A 17,165-nucleotide genomic window follows, 5' to 3' on the forward strand; every position below is an offset into this window, starting at 1 on the left:
GAGCAAGGAATAGTTAAACCTGTTGACAAATACACACACGGAGGGAGTAAAAAAAACAAAACCCTCCTGGTTTCAACGAGGGGGAAAGGAGGCACTTTGGCTACATACCCACTCTTTCAAAGAGGTAGCTGGCGTTTTTCACGGGGGGGGGAGAAGGGGCATGCACCCAAACACACACACACACACACACGCTCGCCCTCCAAAATTCATCCTCCCCCTTTTTCTTTGTTTCCTTGGCTTCCCTTTCATTCACACGCTCCACCCCCACATCCTGCCGACTCACACCTGGAGGGAGAGAGGAGTAAAAAAAAAAACCTCCCGGTTTCAACGAGGGGAAAAGGAGGCACTTTGGCTACATACCCACTCCTTCAAAGAGTTAGCTGGCATTTTTCACGAGGGGGGGGAGAAGGGGCATGCACACAAACACACACACACACACACAACCTCACCGGCTTCCCATTGCTTCCCCCCCCCCTCGGAGCATTTGGAGCGCTTGCCTGGTTCCTTTGCTTGAGCCAGGGAGAGGAGGCACCAGCCCCACCCCTCCCACAGCTCCGACGGCGTGCAAGAGGGGAAAAAAGCCAGTTAGGTGGGGGGGGAGGGTGTTGAGAAGACGGAAGCAGGAATCCACCGCCCCTGACCTCACTGGCTTCCCATCGCCTTTTTCTCCTCTTGCGCGCCGTCGGAGCTGTGGGAGGGGGTAGGGCTGGTGCCTCCTCTCCCTGGCTCAAGCAAAGGAGCCAGCCAAGCGCTCCAACCGCTCCGAGGGGAAAAAAAGCAATGGGAAGCTGGTGAGGTTGTGTGTGTGTGTGTGTGTGTGGTAGATTCCTGTTTCTGTCTTCTCGCCACTCTCCCCCCCACCTCATGTAGGAAAGCAATTTTTTAAAAAAACCCTTGAATTTGCCGGCGCCAAGGCGCCTCCTTGGCACCAGCATCGTTCCCCTGCGTCACCTTTCTTTCCTAATTGAAAGTTGGAGCCGCGGAGGGTAATAAAAGCGCGACCTCCACAGCCCAGTCCTACTACTGGCACTGCTAGGCACTACATATTTCCCTGTATACAGACAGCGATGCCCTCCCAAAGGCGCCCCTGAAGCTACTTCAGCTGGGAAGAGGCGGCACTTACCATAGCTTCCTCACCCGCCCAAGCCAGTAATGCCTGCTGGGCTCCCGCATGGCGCCCCCTTGTGGTGACTTGCCAGTGACCCGAGTATAAGCCGAGGTCGTGTTTTTCAGCCCATTTTTGGGGCTGAAAAACTCGGCTTATACTCTAGTATATATGGTAATTAGAATTTTTTTAATCTTTTATATAACAAGCAAAACAAACCTTGAAAGTGGAAGGAGTGTTCTGGGCCAAGGAATGGCAAATGGAATAGTAGATTATGTAAGCTTTCAGATTTCTGGGAATTAAGGTATTCGGACTGCTCAGTATTCTCACATTATCTAGAGCAGTGGTTCTCAACCTAGGGGTCGGGACTCCTTTGGGGGTCAAACAAACATTTCACAGGGGTCGCCCAAGACCCTGGGAAAAGACAAATTTCCCATGGTGTTAGGAACTAAAGGTTCTATTCTGGCGCCTTGGAACATATTTTTACAATCCGACCAATCAGGCGTTTACATTGGGGGTGTCCCTCTGACCTTCCTGCCAATCAGCTTAAAGCTCTGTTGGGAGAATTGGTGCTAGACTTATGGTTGGGGGTCACCACAACAAGAGAAACTGTATTAAGGGGTCACGCCATTAGAAAGGTTGAGAACCACTGATCTAGAGAAAACAATGCACCAAATATACTGAGCATAACTAGGCTAGAGATTAGTAGATATAAAATGTCACATGGGTAATTAACAGAAAATACATGAAATAAGGTACAAATTGGCACTACGTCCATATTAACAAATAATGCTTCAAAATCATCAATGGTAAAACTAATGATATCAAAACTGTTAATGTTATATATGTTACCTTCAATGTGTAAAATTAGGCATCTGATAGAATGCCTAGAAAATCTATAGAATCTAAAAATAAAATGTCAAAGTATGAAATGCTTTGTCAGGGTTCCAAGTAACATACCCATAGCAAACAAAACTCAGAGGCAAGTAAATTCCTCAAAGAATAAGTTTATTGGATAGGTCATACTGGCACAGACTGGTGAAAACCAACTCTGACTATTCTCGTCGTTTTCACTTACTGTATATACTCGAGTATAAGCCGAGTTTTTCAGCCCCAAAAATGGGCTGAAAAACCCGACCTCGGCTTATACTCGAGTCACCACAAGAGGGCGCCGAATCACCACAAGAGGGCGCCCCGCCAGCAAGCTAAACGGGGACGGCATGAACTCTCTCCAGGCTTTAGAAGCCTCCAGCCGGAGAGAGAAGCAGATTTGTTACAGAGATCCACTTGGTACGGCAGCAGGGGAAGGAGGGGAAGGAGGAGGAGGACAGCTCTTTCCTTTCCTCCTCCTCCCCCGCGGCTGTGGGCTATTCTGGCTCTCCTCCGCCTCATTTCCCTGTTGCCGTCCCAAGTGGATCTCTTTAGCAAATCTGCTTCCCTGCACAACACATTGGGCAATAAAGGGAGACGGGGGAGAGAGCCAGCAAGCTAAAGGGGGGGGGGGGGACAGGACGGCATGAACTCTCTCCAGGCTTTAGAAGCCTCCAGCCGGAGAGAGAAACAGATTTGTTAAAGAGATCCACTTGGTACGGCAGCAGGGGAAGGAGGAGGAGGAGCGCTGCTCTTTCCTTTCTTCCTCCTCCCCCGCGGCGGTGGGCTATTCTGGCTCTCCACCTCCTCCTTTCCCTGCTGCCGTCCCAAGTGGATTTCTTTAGCAAATCTGCTTCATTGCACAACACATAGGGCAATAAAGGGAGACCAGGAGGAGGGAGGATCAGGGGTGGGAGATCAAGCCAACGAGCCAGCCAGCAAGCTAAAGAGGGGGGGCGGAAACAGCATGAACTCTCTCCAGGCTTCTAAAAACTCAAGTTTAAAGAGCCCTGGGTTAGGGTTAGAAATGCAAGAGTCTTCAAACCTGGAAAAATTAAGGCTTGTGGACTTCAACTCCTACTCCTGAAGTAGCATGGCTGGTGCAGGAATTCTGGGAGTTGAAGTCCACTAGTCTTAAAACTGTCAAGTTTAAAGACCCATGGGTTAGGGTTAAAAATGCAAGAGTCTTCAAACCTGGAAAGATTAAGGCTTTCGTTTACCCTCTTTTAAATTTGCAGAGCTAATTTTGGTTTTCTTTAAAATAAATATTCTAAAACATTTAATCTACTGATGTCTCAATTAATGTATTTTTATTGGCTTCCATTTTTATAAGTTACCAGTAGCCACTGCATTTTTAACCTCGGCTTATACTCGGGTCACTAAGTTTTCTCAGGGTTTTTTGTGGCAAAAACTGGTGCCTCGGCTTATACTCGGGTCGGCTTATACTCGAGTATATACGGTAATTAAAAATAAGTTTTTCACTTTCTGAAAACTGTCACATGGTCCAATCAGGCTACTGTCCAGTTGTTAGGTGACTCCAGTCTCCTCCTGAGAACCTGCAGGAATATCCTTGGTTCCCAAGAGAAAATATTTTGTTTTGACTAAAAACTCCAACTATCTCTATTCCCCCTTCTTGTCCCTTTTCTCCAGAGTGTCAGTGCTGAAGTCTCAAAATGGCCTCAGTCAGGCCAGCTTCAGGGGTTAACATGCTTAATATTTCACACATTTGCTAGGCTTTCCATGCAATGCCAAAAGGAAAACTGGCAAAGCATAAAATATTTCTGCTAAAATGCCATTCTAACCTTCCTTGTTACAATAAGTCATTTAATATTCATCTTTTTTGCTTGTTTTTTTAAAAATAACAACTCTTTATTCATGTGAGATCTGTAACCCAGCAGCCGGCCTATCTGACAGCCTGCCCTTTTATAGGGAGCTGTCAGATGACCCAGCCAATGAATGTTTAGGATTCTTCCCGCCGATCAGGATGAAAACTATACTTACTCTTAATCAGAATACAACAACCCTCCCCTCCTGGATAACCCTGACCAATCAGTTAACTATTCACAGAGGTAGTCATGTAGGTAGGTGGAGCTTTGTCGAGTTCTAGTTGACCTGCACAGTTCATTAGGTCCCTGGGCTTTGGCCTTAGTGGTTGGGATTGTTGTTGGCTCTTCCCTCGCCAATGGAACCATATGGATTTTGTCATGAGGCTTGGCTGGAGTGTCTAGGCCCAGCCCTTCCAGGAGTCTATGTTGGAGACTCATTTCTTCAGATGGGTGTTTCCAATATACAATCCGGTTTGAGTTATCGTTAGGCAATAGTTTATTTTGTTAGTTAGCGTATTTAGGAATTGGTCTCTTGTTGGTTCGAGCCCTTTCTGGTGGTCTTAGCGGTGAGCTTTCAAGATGGCCTCAAATTGGTCCAAGTGCCACCGTCACATTCTTCCATCCTTAGTCCAACTTTGTATGAGTGAGGCCCTGATTGTTCTACCACTGAGGCTGGAATCCAGAAGGTTCCCCCGGCATAGTTGTGCATGTCAACCCTGTCCTCTATGTGGAATGATTGGATTTTCCCTGTTGAGTCAGGAGGTGTGTCTGCAATGTAATTTGGGTGCAAATAGTCTAACTGTGAGCATGTGTCCTTCCCATGAGGAGTTCCACAGGGCTTCTATTAGTTCAGGGGGTAATGTGCTGCACCAATAGAAATTTGTCGATCCTTGCTTGCCAATCCCCTAGGCCCATTCGTGCTAATGCCTCTTTGGTGGATCTTATCAGTTTATTACCTCTTTGGTGGATCTTATCAGTTTATCAGTCCATTGCTGACCAGATGGCAGGGGGCACGCCTTATTTCCTGTTCGTCCAGGAGTAGTTCAAATTGATTGGCTGTAAATTGCGGCCCATTGTCTGAGATTAATACATCGGGAAAGCTGTGTGTGGAAAATAATTTTTGGAGGATTTGGATGACTGCCTCAGCAGTGGCTGTAGTCATTAGAACTATCTCCAACCACTTTGAGTATGCATCAACTATTATAAGGAACATTTTCCCCTTAAATGGGCCTGCAAAATCAATATGTACCCGGCCAGGACTGTGGTGCCTTAGGGGTTTCCCATTCTTTTACCAGGGCAGAAGGGGATGCCAGTCTGGATTTCTGGCACAGTGAGCAGATGGTGACCCATTCTGCTATGTCTTGATCCATGTTTAGCCACCAGATGTACTCCTGGCCAGGACTTTCATCCATACTATGTCTGGATGATCAACATGTAGTACATCCAGCACCTCCCGCCTTAGTTTTAGGGGAATGACAACTCGCCCCCCCCCCAAACAACAAACATCCCTTCAGAACAGCAAGTAAATTTCAGTGCCTGAAATATGGTTGTACATTTCCCATCAAAGGGTCTCCCAGCCACCCTCGCCAGACATAGTTCATGATTTACAGTAAGTACTTATCTTTAGCTGTGGTAATGGGATTAGTAGCAGTGTCCTCAAGTAGGACCACCTGGCATCAGGGAAAGGGTCCCACCACTGGAGTAGGCAGCAGCTGAGCATGTCTGCGTGACCCAAAGACTTTCAGGGCCGTGGATTAGCCAGTAGCTATAGGCAGCCAAAAAAATTGTTCACCTGATCATGCGAGAGGACATCAGTGACGTAAGTGGTTCCCTGCCAACAGCCCCAATAGAAGCTTGTGGCCAGTGACAAGCACAAAGTATCTGTGGTAAAGGTAGTCGTACCCCAGTGACTGCTGCTAGTGCTTCCCTGTCCAGCTCACTGTACTTTCTCTCAGTTGATGACAGGGTGTGACAGCAATAGGTAATGGGCACCTCCCTGCCATTGGGCATTCTGTGGCTGAGCAGAGCTCTGACCCCGAACAGGGAGAAATCACAAGTCAGGACTAAGGAGAAGAAATCACTGTAGTGCACTAGTACATTATCCAATGAGAGGAGGCTTTTCACAGAAGCAAATGCGGTAGCCTCAGCTCGACCCAAGGTCCAGGAAGCCTTGTTTTCTTTCAGCCTATATAATAGTTCTGCCACATTGCCTTTTGGGCAAGGAACATGCTATAGAAATTGAGCAAGCCTAGGAATGCTTGTAATTCAGTTTTACTCCTGGGGGTGGGAGCATCTCTAATTGCTGTAGTTTTCCTGTCTATGGGATGGATTCCTGACCCATCGATCATGTAGCCTAGGAACTCTACCCATGGCATAGCTATTTGACACTTTTCTTGCTCGACTTTGAATCTGGCTTCCCTAAATCTGGTTAAGACTGTTCTCAAGCGGTCACATAATATTTTGTTAATAGCCAACCCCAGGACATTATTATAATATTATATTTAAAGGCATCCCTGAGAGTGACTATGGTCTGGGCCTCTGCTATTTTATCATCAACTGGCAGTTGCTGGTACACTTGTGCCAAGTTGAGTTGCTGAACAGTGGGAACCGGGTAGGCGCTCTGTTGTAGGGCCTTGTTCAGTTTACACTTATAGTCCACAGAGCCATCATCTTTGACAGTAACAATGGGGGTTTCTCAGGGGACATGATTGACAGGTTTGAGGATCCCCAGTCTAATTAGTTTGTCTAATTCTTTGTCAATTTTGGGTATGAGTGCAAATGGAACCCTTCATGGTTTTAACCTAATCGGGGCAATTTTGAAGTCCAGGCTGAAAGAAAAAATGTTCCAGGCCTTTGCTAAATACATCCACAAATTCTCAAATCAGGTTGTCCATGCTTTCCTTGATGATGGCATTGATTCCAGTTACTCCCATGCTCAAGGCCTCGAACTATTCTAGGCCAAGCAGGCTCGATAGTGCTCCGCTGACCACTGTCAGCTTTAGAGGCCAGGAGACCTTCCAAAACTGGACTTGGAAGATCCTGCTCCCTATGATGGGGATGCGGTTTCCTTGATAATCTGTACCTGCTGCAGTCTAAGGTCCTCCTTAATACTGGGTATGGCCTTCTTTATCATTTCCCAGGATACAATCATTAGAATTGACCCTGTGTCAATCTCCATATCACTGTTTGTCCCTTCTATCTGTACCGTCACATGCATTTTGTTCGTTTTGGATGGTCTTGTCTGATATTGGTCTGGTACGCATCCTCTTCCTCATGCGGTGGATTTGTTCTGCACGTGGGTTTCCAGGGAGTCGGTTTCCACACTTTTGCTTGGCCAGCCATAGCAGGCAGTTGCTGGGCATGGAATCCTGTGGACTTGCTAGTGTGATAGGCTCTTGCTAGATGCCTCTTCCAGCTGCATCTCCAGCAAAATAGCTTCCCTGTATTTGGACATTGGCTTGGGGTGTCTGCCTTCACATCCTCTGTATAATGGCTGTCTCCATTGGTGATATCTACTGCACCCAACACGACAAAAAGAAAATCTCCATCAGTGTAGGTTTTCTTTTTGTTGTGTTGGGGGCAGTAGATGTCATCTTCTTTGCCGGATGATTCAATCTGCTCTGCACTCTCCTGATGGACTGTGGCATTTCACACTTTCTAGAGAGTTGCCAAAGCTTCTGTTGCTCTTGACTCACTTAATGCGGCCTGCAGAGTAAGATAAGGCTTTGCTAACAACCATCTTTACAATCTAATGTTTCTCACTCCACTGGTCAGTTGCTCTAAGAATACATCCTCCAGCTCCCTAAATTCACAGTCTGCTGTGGTTTTCCTTAGTGCTGTCATATACTGATTGTTTCACCTTCCTCTTGCGTTCTTTTGTGGACTTTGTGTCATTTTACTAGCTTGGATTGTACAGAGACATAATGCGCTTGTAATGCCTCCTAGTAGTCTTGTCCATGCCACCGTTCGTACCAATGCTGATGCAATGAGTGTCTGGGCCATTTCAAAAATGTTGGTTCTGCAATAGCTGAGAAATAGGAATCTTTACGAGTGTCCGGCAGATCACGGAAGTCGTTGGCATCCATGAAACATTCAAATCTCATCATGTATGAGTCCCAATTATCCGTGGCTGGGTTGAATGGAGCTGGTAGGGCATCGGCAGTTGTGTTGACGGTTGATGCAGTTCATTGTGCAGTGACAACTTGCCTTAATGCTGGCCGATTCCCTTTTCCGTTGGGACTCTGATCTCACAGCTCCTTTCTTGTCATCCTATTGCTCTTCAATCCCATCCTAGTTGCCAATGTTGGATTGGCTGATGGAAGAGACAGGACACGGAGTAACAGCAACAACATATCTTTATTCATATGAATTCTGTAAACCCAGCAGCCGACCCTGACGGCCATCTGACAGCTTTCCCTTTTATAGGGAGATGGCCCAGCCAATGAACCTTTAGTATTCTTCTGGCCAGTTTGACAGTCCAGAGTGAAAATTATGCTGACATAGACAATGGTTTTCATTTACATCTTTTCAATAAAAAAGGGGTAGTCAAGGATTTGTTAACTCTAAACGTAACCCATTACCTTTTTCATGACTCTTTTTTCATACTTTCCCCAAATAATTCTTGTCAGTCTTTATAATGCCTAGGGAATCTACAGTGCATTCAGAAAATATTTAGATCCCCTTCACTTTTATTTATTTATTTTTATTTATTTATTATTTAGATTTGTATGCCGCCCCTCTCCGCAGACTCGGGGCAGCCTGTTTCTACAGTTGTTGAAATTCATTTTTTTCTCACTAATCTACACTCAGTACATAATGACAAAGTAAAAAACAGAATTTTAGAAATGTCTGTAAATTTATTAAAAAGAACACATTGGCATAAGTCGTCAGACCCTTTGCAAAAACACAAATTAGCTCTGGTGTCTCTCATTCCTCTTGATTGTTACTGACATGTTTCTACACCTTGATTGGAGTCAACCTGTGGTAAATTAAATGGATTGGACATGATTTGGAAAGGCACACACCTCTATAGAAGGTCTCATAGCTGACAATGCATACTGTAGCAGAGCAAAAGTCTTGAGGTCAAAGGAACTGGCTGCAGAGGTTTGGGACAGACACAAGTCTTGGAAAGGCTACATTGAAGGTTCCTAAAAGCACAGTGGCCTCCATAATTCTCAAATGGAAGAAGTTTGGTAAGAAAGCTGAATGGAGCAAAGTACAGGGATATCCTCAGTGAAAACCTCTGCTCAGGATCTGCCCAAAAATTCTTTCCAACATGACAACAATCCTAAAAATACAGCAAAAGACAACACAGGAGTTGCTTAGGGACAGTTTTGTGAATGTCCTAGGGTTGCCCAGCCGGAGCTCTGACTTGAACATCTCTGAACAACCTAACTGAGCCTGAAAGGATTTCAAAGGAAGAATGGCAGAAAATCCTCCGATCCAGATGTGCAAAGCTTGTCGTATCTAATCCAAAAAGACTTGAAGCTGTAATTGCTGCCAAAAGTGCTTCAAAAAAGTACTGAGAGAAGGGTCTGAACATTCTTGTGATATTTTATTTTTACTTTTTAATAAATTTACAGATGTTTCTAAAATTATGTCATATGCGATACTGAGTGTAAATTAATGAGAAAATAATGAATTTCAACAACTGTAGAACCAGGCTGCAACATAACAAAATTGACAAAAGTGAAGGAGTGTATGTTTCTGAATATTTTCTGAATACCAGTATATAGCCTATTAAAATAATAGACATTTCATTCTGTCTAAAAACATCAAACATTCTATAGATTTCCTAGGCATTCTATACTTTTTACACATTGCCAGTATAATATATACCGTATTTTTCACTCTATAAGACGCACCTGCTGATAAGACGCACCTAGATTTTAGAGGAGGAAAATAGAAAAAAAATATTTTGAGCCAAAAAGGGGAGAGGAAGAGAGGAAGGAGTGAAAGAAGGGAGTGAGGGAGGAAAGAAGGGAGGAAGGAAAAGGAAAGCAAGAAATGGAGGGAGGAAAGGAAGGAAGGAAAGAAAGAAAGAAAGAAAGAAAGGGGGAAGGAACAGGAACAGAGGAAGGAAGCAAGGAAACTTATGAAAGGGGAGAGTAAGAGAGGAAGGACTGAAGGGAGGGAGGGAGGGAAGAAGGTAGGAAGGAGAAAGAAAAGAAGAAATAGAGGAAGGGAAGGTAAAAGAGAGAAAGAAAAAGAGAAAGAAAGAAAGAAAGAGAGAAAGAAAGAAAATGAAAGAGAAATAAAAATAGAGAGGAGGAATGAAAGAAATGGAAGGAGGGAAGGAAGGAGAGAAAGAAAGAGAAAGAAAGAAAGCAAGAGAAAGAAAAAAGAATGAAAGAGCAAGAGAGCAAGAGAGAGAAAGAAAGAAAGAAAGAAAGAAAGGCAACTTCAAAGAAAGGCTCACTGAGCATCTCTCACTCTCTCTCTCTTTCTATCCCTCTTTCTTTCTCTTCCTTTCTCTCTCTCCTCTTCCTTTATCTCCTCTCTCTCCCTCCCTCTCTCTTTCTCTCCCCCTCTCTCCCCCTTTCCCTCTCTCTTTCTCTCTCTCCCTCTCTTGCTATCTCTCCCCCTCTCCCTCTCTCTTTCTCTCCCCCCTTTCCCTCTCTCTCTCTCTCCCTCTCTTGCTATCTCTCCCCCCTCTCCCACTCTTTCTCCCTCTTTCTCTCTCCCCCTCTCTCTTTCTCTCTCTCCCTCCCCTTTCTCTCCCTCTCTCTTTCTCACTATCTTGCTGTCTGTTGCTCTCACTCACTCTCGTTCTCTCTCCGTTCTTCTCAGCGGTGACGCGCGCACGCCCTGCCCACCTCACCTTTGCCGAGAGCTCTCAGCAAGGGGGTTGTAGGAGAGGCGGGGCCGGCGGCAAAGGTGATATTCAATGTCGGGGGCGCACGGGCGGTTGCACGCGCTCCCTATCTCCCTGCTAGCCCACTCGGAATATTCAAAATAAGAAAAACCTTCACCAGCAAAGGCTTTTCTTATTTTGAATATTCCGAGTGGGCTAGCAGGGAGATAGGGAGCGCGCGCAACCGCCCATGCGCCCCAGACATTGAATATCGCCTTCGCCGGCCTCCGCTGAGAAAAGCCTTTGCCGGCATTTCCTCTCGGCATGAAGGAGGCGCAGCGGCAGGCAGAGAGAGGGAAGGGGGGGGCAGCGGCGTCCCTCCTGGCCTTGGCGGGCCGCCCGACCCTCCCCACCTCCTGCAAACGCGGCGGGCGGCGGGGGGAGAGCGAGGAGCCGGTTCCGGCGGGCGCGGGGCTTGGCTGGCTGGCTGGCGGGGGGAGCGCCGCTGGTGGTGCGGAGGGAGACCCTCCTCCGGGAGGGAGGGGGCCAGGCAGCAGCTAGCCAGCCAGCCGGCGGGATGGCACTTCCGAGTTCGCAGCCTCCCCCCCCCCCTCCCTGCCTGCATCTTCGCTCCATAAGACGGGGCTGATTTTTCATCCTACTTTGGGAGGAAAAAAACTGCGTCTTATGGAGCGAAAAATACGGTACTTACCTTTACATAAAAAAAACCCTGTTGATTTAGAAATTTGGCAGATATAACTTAATAACACAAGTTAATAGATGATATTAGTTTCTGTTCACTGAACTGGCAACTTAACCAAAAAGATTAATAAAGAAGAAAACTCCTAGTAATAACTTGAGCCACTTTTAAACTCAAATTATTCAAGTTTCAATGGCTTTCTTGCTTTCTGCTAGCTTACAAACACACTATTTTCATGTTAGCGATTGAAAATGACTTACTGTATTTTTCTGAGTATAAGATGCACCTCCCCCCCAAAAAAGAGGCTGAAAATTTGGGTGCATCTTATTCTCCGAATGTAGGGAGAGTTTGGAAGCTTTTTTTTTCAGCCCTAAGGAGGCACTAACAATTCCCCCAGCTCTTACCAGCTTGCACACTTTTTCATTGCTACTCCTTCCAAATAATGTTTTTTCCAGCCCTAAGTCTTTGCAGGCTTTCTTTTATTGCTATAAGTTTTTTTAAAAGCCCCAACTAGAGGATAAAATAATGTGCTGAAACTGACCCGATTAAGGGCGCTAGCCAGATGAATACCTGGTAGAAAGATTTTCCTTCCCAAAAACTAAGGTGTGTTTTATACTCTGCTGCATTTTATACTCTGAAAAATATGGTATTTATATTTCTGACATTGAAAGACAGGCATGACATTTGAAACTTTTGCTTTTCTAATAACTTTTTCATTAATAAAATAATATAATAATATATTGTTTGACAGTTAAGTCTCTTTAATAATAGCGTTAATATACCAGTAATCTTCATTGCATTCTCAAAAATGTAAAAATATTCATGGGGGTTTTTTATGCTCATGTAAAAAACATCAATGTTCTGACATTTTGAGAAAAGAATATTGATGTGGGTGGAAAAATCATACTTTGGAGCATAAATAAGAAATGTGTAACAATTTGGTTAAGTAAATGCTTCAAATGAATGTACAGTAATACCTCGTCTTATGAACCCCTCGTCATACAAACCTTTTGAGATACAAACCTGGGGTTTAAGATTTTTTTGCCTCTTCTTCTGAACAATTTTCACCTTATGAACCCGCCGCCACTGGGAACCCCACCTCCAGACCTTCTGTTGCCAGTGAAGCACTCATTTTTGCGCTGGTGGGATTCCCCTGAGGCTCTCCTCCATGGGAAATCTCACCTCCGGACTTCCATGTTTTTGTGATGCTACAGGAGAATCCCAGCATCGCAAAACCAGGTGCTTCGCTGGCAATGAAAGTCCGGAGGTGAGGTTTTGAGGACTTCGGTGTTTTTGCGATGCTGCGATTTCGCTGAAGCTCCCCTCGCTGGGAAACCCCACCTCTGGACTTCCGTTGCCAGCGAAGCGCCCGTTTTTGCGATGCTGGGATTCCCTGCTGGGATTCCCCTGCGGCATCGAAAAAACACGGAAGTCCAGAGGTGGGGTTTCCCATGGAGGGGAGCCTCAGGGGAATCCCACCAGCGGAAAAATGGGTGCTTTGGCTGGCAAAAGGGGTGAATTTTGGGCTTGCATGCATTAATCACTTTTCCATTGATTCCTACGAGAAACATTGTTTCGTCTTACGAACTTTTCACCTTACGAACCTCGTCCCGGAACCAATTAAGTTTGTAAGGCAAGGTATCACTGTATTTGCTTGTTTTCTCTTATTTTGATAGGAACCTCCAAAGCCGCCCCAAAACCTTTTAAAGGTTGGAATGAAGTTAGAAGCAATAGACAGAAAAAATCCTTATTTAATATGTCCTGCAACCATTGGGGATGTGAGAGGAAATGAAGTTTTTATAACCTTTGATGGTTGGCGTGGGGCATTTGACTATTGGTGTAAATATGATTCTCGAGATATTTTTCCAGTTGGATGGTGTGATTTAACAGGGGATGCACTACAGCCACCAGGAAAAAGTGGTAAGAATCTTTATGTGTTAAAATTGTGTGGTTTGTGTTTAACAAGACTGTTTAAGCTTTTAAGGTTCCATCTTTATGGTGTATATTCTGAAATTCTAAATACCATAAAATGCAACAAAAAGTATTTCTCTAATTTGATTTTTAAAATCATTTTTAACCTTCATTTTTTGTGGGGCTTACTGTATTACTATTGCTTTCTCCCATAGTATAAAATTACACCTTTACATTGTTAGTAAAACTGATATTCCATTTTCAGCATGTTCCTATATTGCTATTGACCAATATAGGTGTCTGCTTACTTTTAAGTAGCAATAGAAGTAGGTAGCTTATGCTGGTTGTATTGAATGATTTTAATATGGATCTTTTGATACATAAAATAATATTCCAATATCTGTAGGGGGTTTTTTTAGGTGTGGAGAATATAAATAGCGTGTGATCATGTTATCAGTTTAAAAAGTCACATCAGAACATTAAAATATAGAACTAAAATATCATTTAAAAGGCAATTTTGCAAATATAGCTTACCTCCTTGGTAGAAAGCCAAGGGATTGATACATCCTGCTTGATATTATATATTAATTTAAAGAATTATTATTGTGCTATTGAAAATCTGCATCCTCTGTACCAGTTTATTGTTTTCTGGAGGCTGCATTAATAACCTTAGTAATTTCAAGCAATTTCAATTTCATTTAAAAAAAAATTAAGTTCTTTAGGACTGTTGATAATATATAAACAGAGACTGTTACATATCTAGACAGTGCACAATTGATCTGATTAAATGATGTTCGGTAGCACAGCAAGCAACTAACGTTTTGCTTGCATGTTGGGATTAAAAGAGCTGTTGTGAAGTAAAAACTGCCCTGAAAAGAACAAAAATATTTTCTAGCCTTCCCCTCCTGCACACACTGTATTAATTTCAAAGAGACGTGTCATTTTCTCTTTGTAATACATTGGCTTTTTAAAACTTATTCTTTTAAAGTAATCATGTTGTTTTAGGATTTTTAGTTCCTATTCTTCCCTTGAGGAAAATTTGTCTGCAGATGTATATTGGTTGGTAGCAGAATTTTCTTTCATATCTTTTCAATACTTACTAAATTTCTGACCCCTTTAACATCTGATTTTCTCCTAGAGGCAGAGTGAAGTAAGTAGAACTAGGGAACTCATGGTCACTGTTAATAGACCAGGGGGGTCAAATTTGATATATTTGAGGGCCACATCAGGGTTGTTGATCTTGAGGTAGGGGGCAGGATGGGCATGGTTGTCACTCACATTGGAAGACGTCTACGATGGCCTGGGCAGGGCTAGGGAATTCATTGTCTCCAGTGGAGGAAAGCGAGAGCACGGCAAGCACCAGACCCTTATACACCGGATGAGCCCCACCATCTTTCAGGGCAGCAGAGGTTAAGTACCCAGTCAGCCTTTGAACTGACTGAGGGCACTGGGATGGCAAAAGGACAGCAGGGCTGTTGGTGGCCAAGTGCTAAGGCAGAATTTCCCTCAGACCCTTTGTTTCTTTTTCCTTTCCTCTTCATTCTCCTTTCTTTCTTCTTCCTTCCACTTTCCTTCTTAGTTTATCCCACACTTGTATTTAGTGGGGGCTTCCACAGACAACAGTAGAGCAAAACTGTCAAAATGGTGGCTCTGATAGTTGATCAGAGCTCTTCTGGTTTTTTGTATGTGCAACAGATTTAGCATTTAGGAACAGGTAAATTTGTTGCTTTTCTATTAATATATAATCCTTAAGAGGGTTCTCCCGCAGGAACCCTGCCATGGTCTAATTCAGACTGAAATATAGGAAAGGAAAATATTTACACACACACACACACACACACACACACACACACACACACACACACACTGCTTTGTCCTGTTTCCCCCCCACTGGAAATGGCTGTTTGCAACACATAAGGAGGGGATACTCTCCTAAGAGCTCATAATTCTAGAATACCAACGCCGATTCTTCCCCCCCAACTTCATATCCCAATTCCTTCTCCAAATATATCGGTATACAGATCCCCCTTTCACCGTGAGATTTCCTTCCTCTTCCCCGATTTCAGTTTCCTCTCCCAGCGCCTCCCCCTCCCCCGAATGAACTTGGGACGAAGAACATCAAAAGTTGCCAAGAGGCCCAGAAGAAGCTGTGGCAAAAAAGAAGAAACAGAAATAAAAATTCCGTTTGTTTGCTCACCCCTCCCACCGATGAACCACAAATGAATGGAGCTACCCCATTCCCTTTGCTTATTTCCAGTCTGTTCCCCACCCCCACCCACCTTGAGAGGCCTGCAGGGCTTTCTTCTCTGCCCCCCCAATAAATAACTAAAACCACGTTAAGGCACACACACCCTTCTCTCCGCCAAATTCCAGCAGCAATCAACTTGTGCTTGCCAGCAATGAATTTCTAGCATCCATATTAAAAGATCTGGGAATTTAAAACTTTCATGCACCCCTAGTATAATAATTTCTTGTATATTTGCTGTGTTGATTTTTCTTATATAACCACTTTTAAAACTGATAGAACTATTAAGAGTAATGTTTATTCATTTTGTTTATTCTGTACTTCTTGTCCCTATGTTTTCTGTATTTACCTGATTATCAAGCAAAATGGGCTATTATCATTTATTGTTAATCATTTTTTAATTTGTCAAAACTAATGTTAAGTGCACATGAGGTTAAGTTCTGCTTGAGTGGATTTTATAGATCCCATCTAAATCCTACATACCAATATGAAGTATTTCTTTTGTCTTATTTTTAAATAAAAAGACAAAACATATCAAACAGCAACTTGAGTGTAAAATCCATACTGGTAATTAATTCCTAGTGTGGGAGTAAAAGAAATGTATTTAGAAATGCATAATCTTATTGTTTATTATTTATAAGTACAGTATTTAATTCTTAAAGTGCCTGCTAACCTCATTGCAATAAATTTTTGACAAAATAAATTGCTAATGTGAAGCTTTCTTCCCGACAAAAAATATGGATGTAGAAAAGCTAAAACTTTCCTCCTCCCTTCACAGTTTCTTTTGATCCAGTCAGGTTCATTTCACTTAGTTTAAGTAAAAAGACCCTCAATCTTAAAGCATTAGTTAAAGAAATGTGTAGTTTGGCCTTAAATTCTATAATCCATTATATCTCAGCTGGAGTTCCCAGGGCTAGGAAGTGGAAAAAGAGCCAGGCTTATAGTTGTGCCTCCAGAAAGTTTTATGTACAGAAATAAGATTTTCTTAGCATAGGCACAAAGATGCATTGCCAATTTCTGGATAAAAAAGCAGGTCATCCTTATCTTACAAAAAAGTTAGTCTATCTTGTTTTTCATTTATCTTTTTTATTTAACTTACCTTGTAGGAAAGTTAGTCTAAAATTAATGATTGATTGTAAACCTTTTAAAGTATTACTGAATTTAAAAAAAAATATTTCAATGATCTTGTTGGTTGGATATTACTTTAACAATACATAAGGATGGTCCATGTATCTTTCCACAGTTTCTAGCATAAAGAATAATATCAAAGCACAGACCTCTCCTTCCAAAGGAACTCGGAGCTCAATGCAGTCTCTATCGAAATCAGCTTCACCTGTTCTAACTACCAAAGGCAGGAAACTCACTCAAGCAAAGCCACTGGCTCCAACCACAGTCCTTAGGAAAGTCCAGTCTCCTAAAAATATTCCAGTAGTCAAAAACATTTCTCACAAAGAAAACCTCAAAAAAAGAAAAAAGGACTTAAAACCAGGAAGAAAAGTTAGTATAATTTTTTTATTATAGGTGTGATCGTCTGTTTTGTTGGTTAATAACTTGCATTTTCCAACACCATGTGTGAAAATGTATTTACTGAATCTACTTTTCCTAGATTTATTATTTTTTGAAAGCTGTTTCTAACGTGTTCTATTGCTGTACAAATGCTAAATATATTTGTAAATTACAGATTTTATTATTTAATATGTAAACAGCATTGGCAT

At 43.2% G+C, this 17,165-nt stretch overlaps 2 protein-coding genes across 10 annotated transcripts in view; one reads left to right on the top strand and one right to left on the bottom strand.

The window, feature by feature from the left end:
* CDKL5 (cyclin dependent kinase like 5) overlaps positions 1–17,165 on the bottom strand; it is a 277,196-nt gene that overhangs the window by 152,093 nt on the left and 107,938 nt on the right. The window lies entirely within an intron of this gene.
* SCML2 (Scm polycomb group protein like 2) overlaps positions 1–17,165 on the top strand; it is an 81,578-nt gene that overhangs the window by 36,532 nt on the left and 27,881 nt on the right. For all 9 annotated transcript variants that reach the window (XM_070750755.1, XM_070750757.1, XM_070750758.1 and 6 more), the window contains exons 6-7: positions 12,971–13,214; positions 16,694–16,947. In XM_070750755.1, coding sequence (XP_070606856.1) covers positions 12,971–13,214; positions 16,694–16,947 — 498 coding nt within the window. The remainder of the gene's footprint in view (positions 1–12,970; positions 13,215–16,693; positions 16,948–17,165) is intronic.

The sequence above is a fragment of the Erythrolamprus reginae genome, chromosome 4 (genome assembly GCF_031021105.1).
Source record: "Erythrolamprus reginae isolate rEryReg1 chromosome 4, rEryReg1.hap1, whole genome shotgun sequence".
NCBI classification, from domain to species: Eukaryota; Metazoa; Chordata; class Lepidosauria; order Squamata; family Dipsadidae; genus Erythrolamprus; species Erythrolamprus reginae.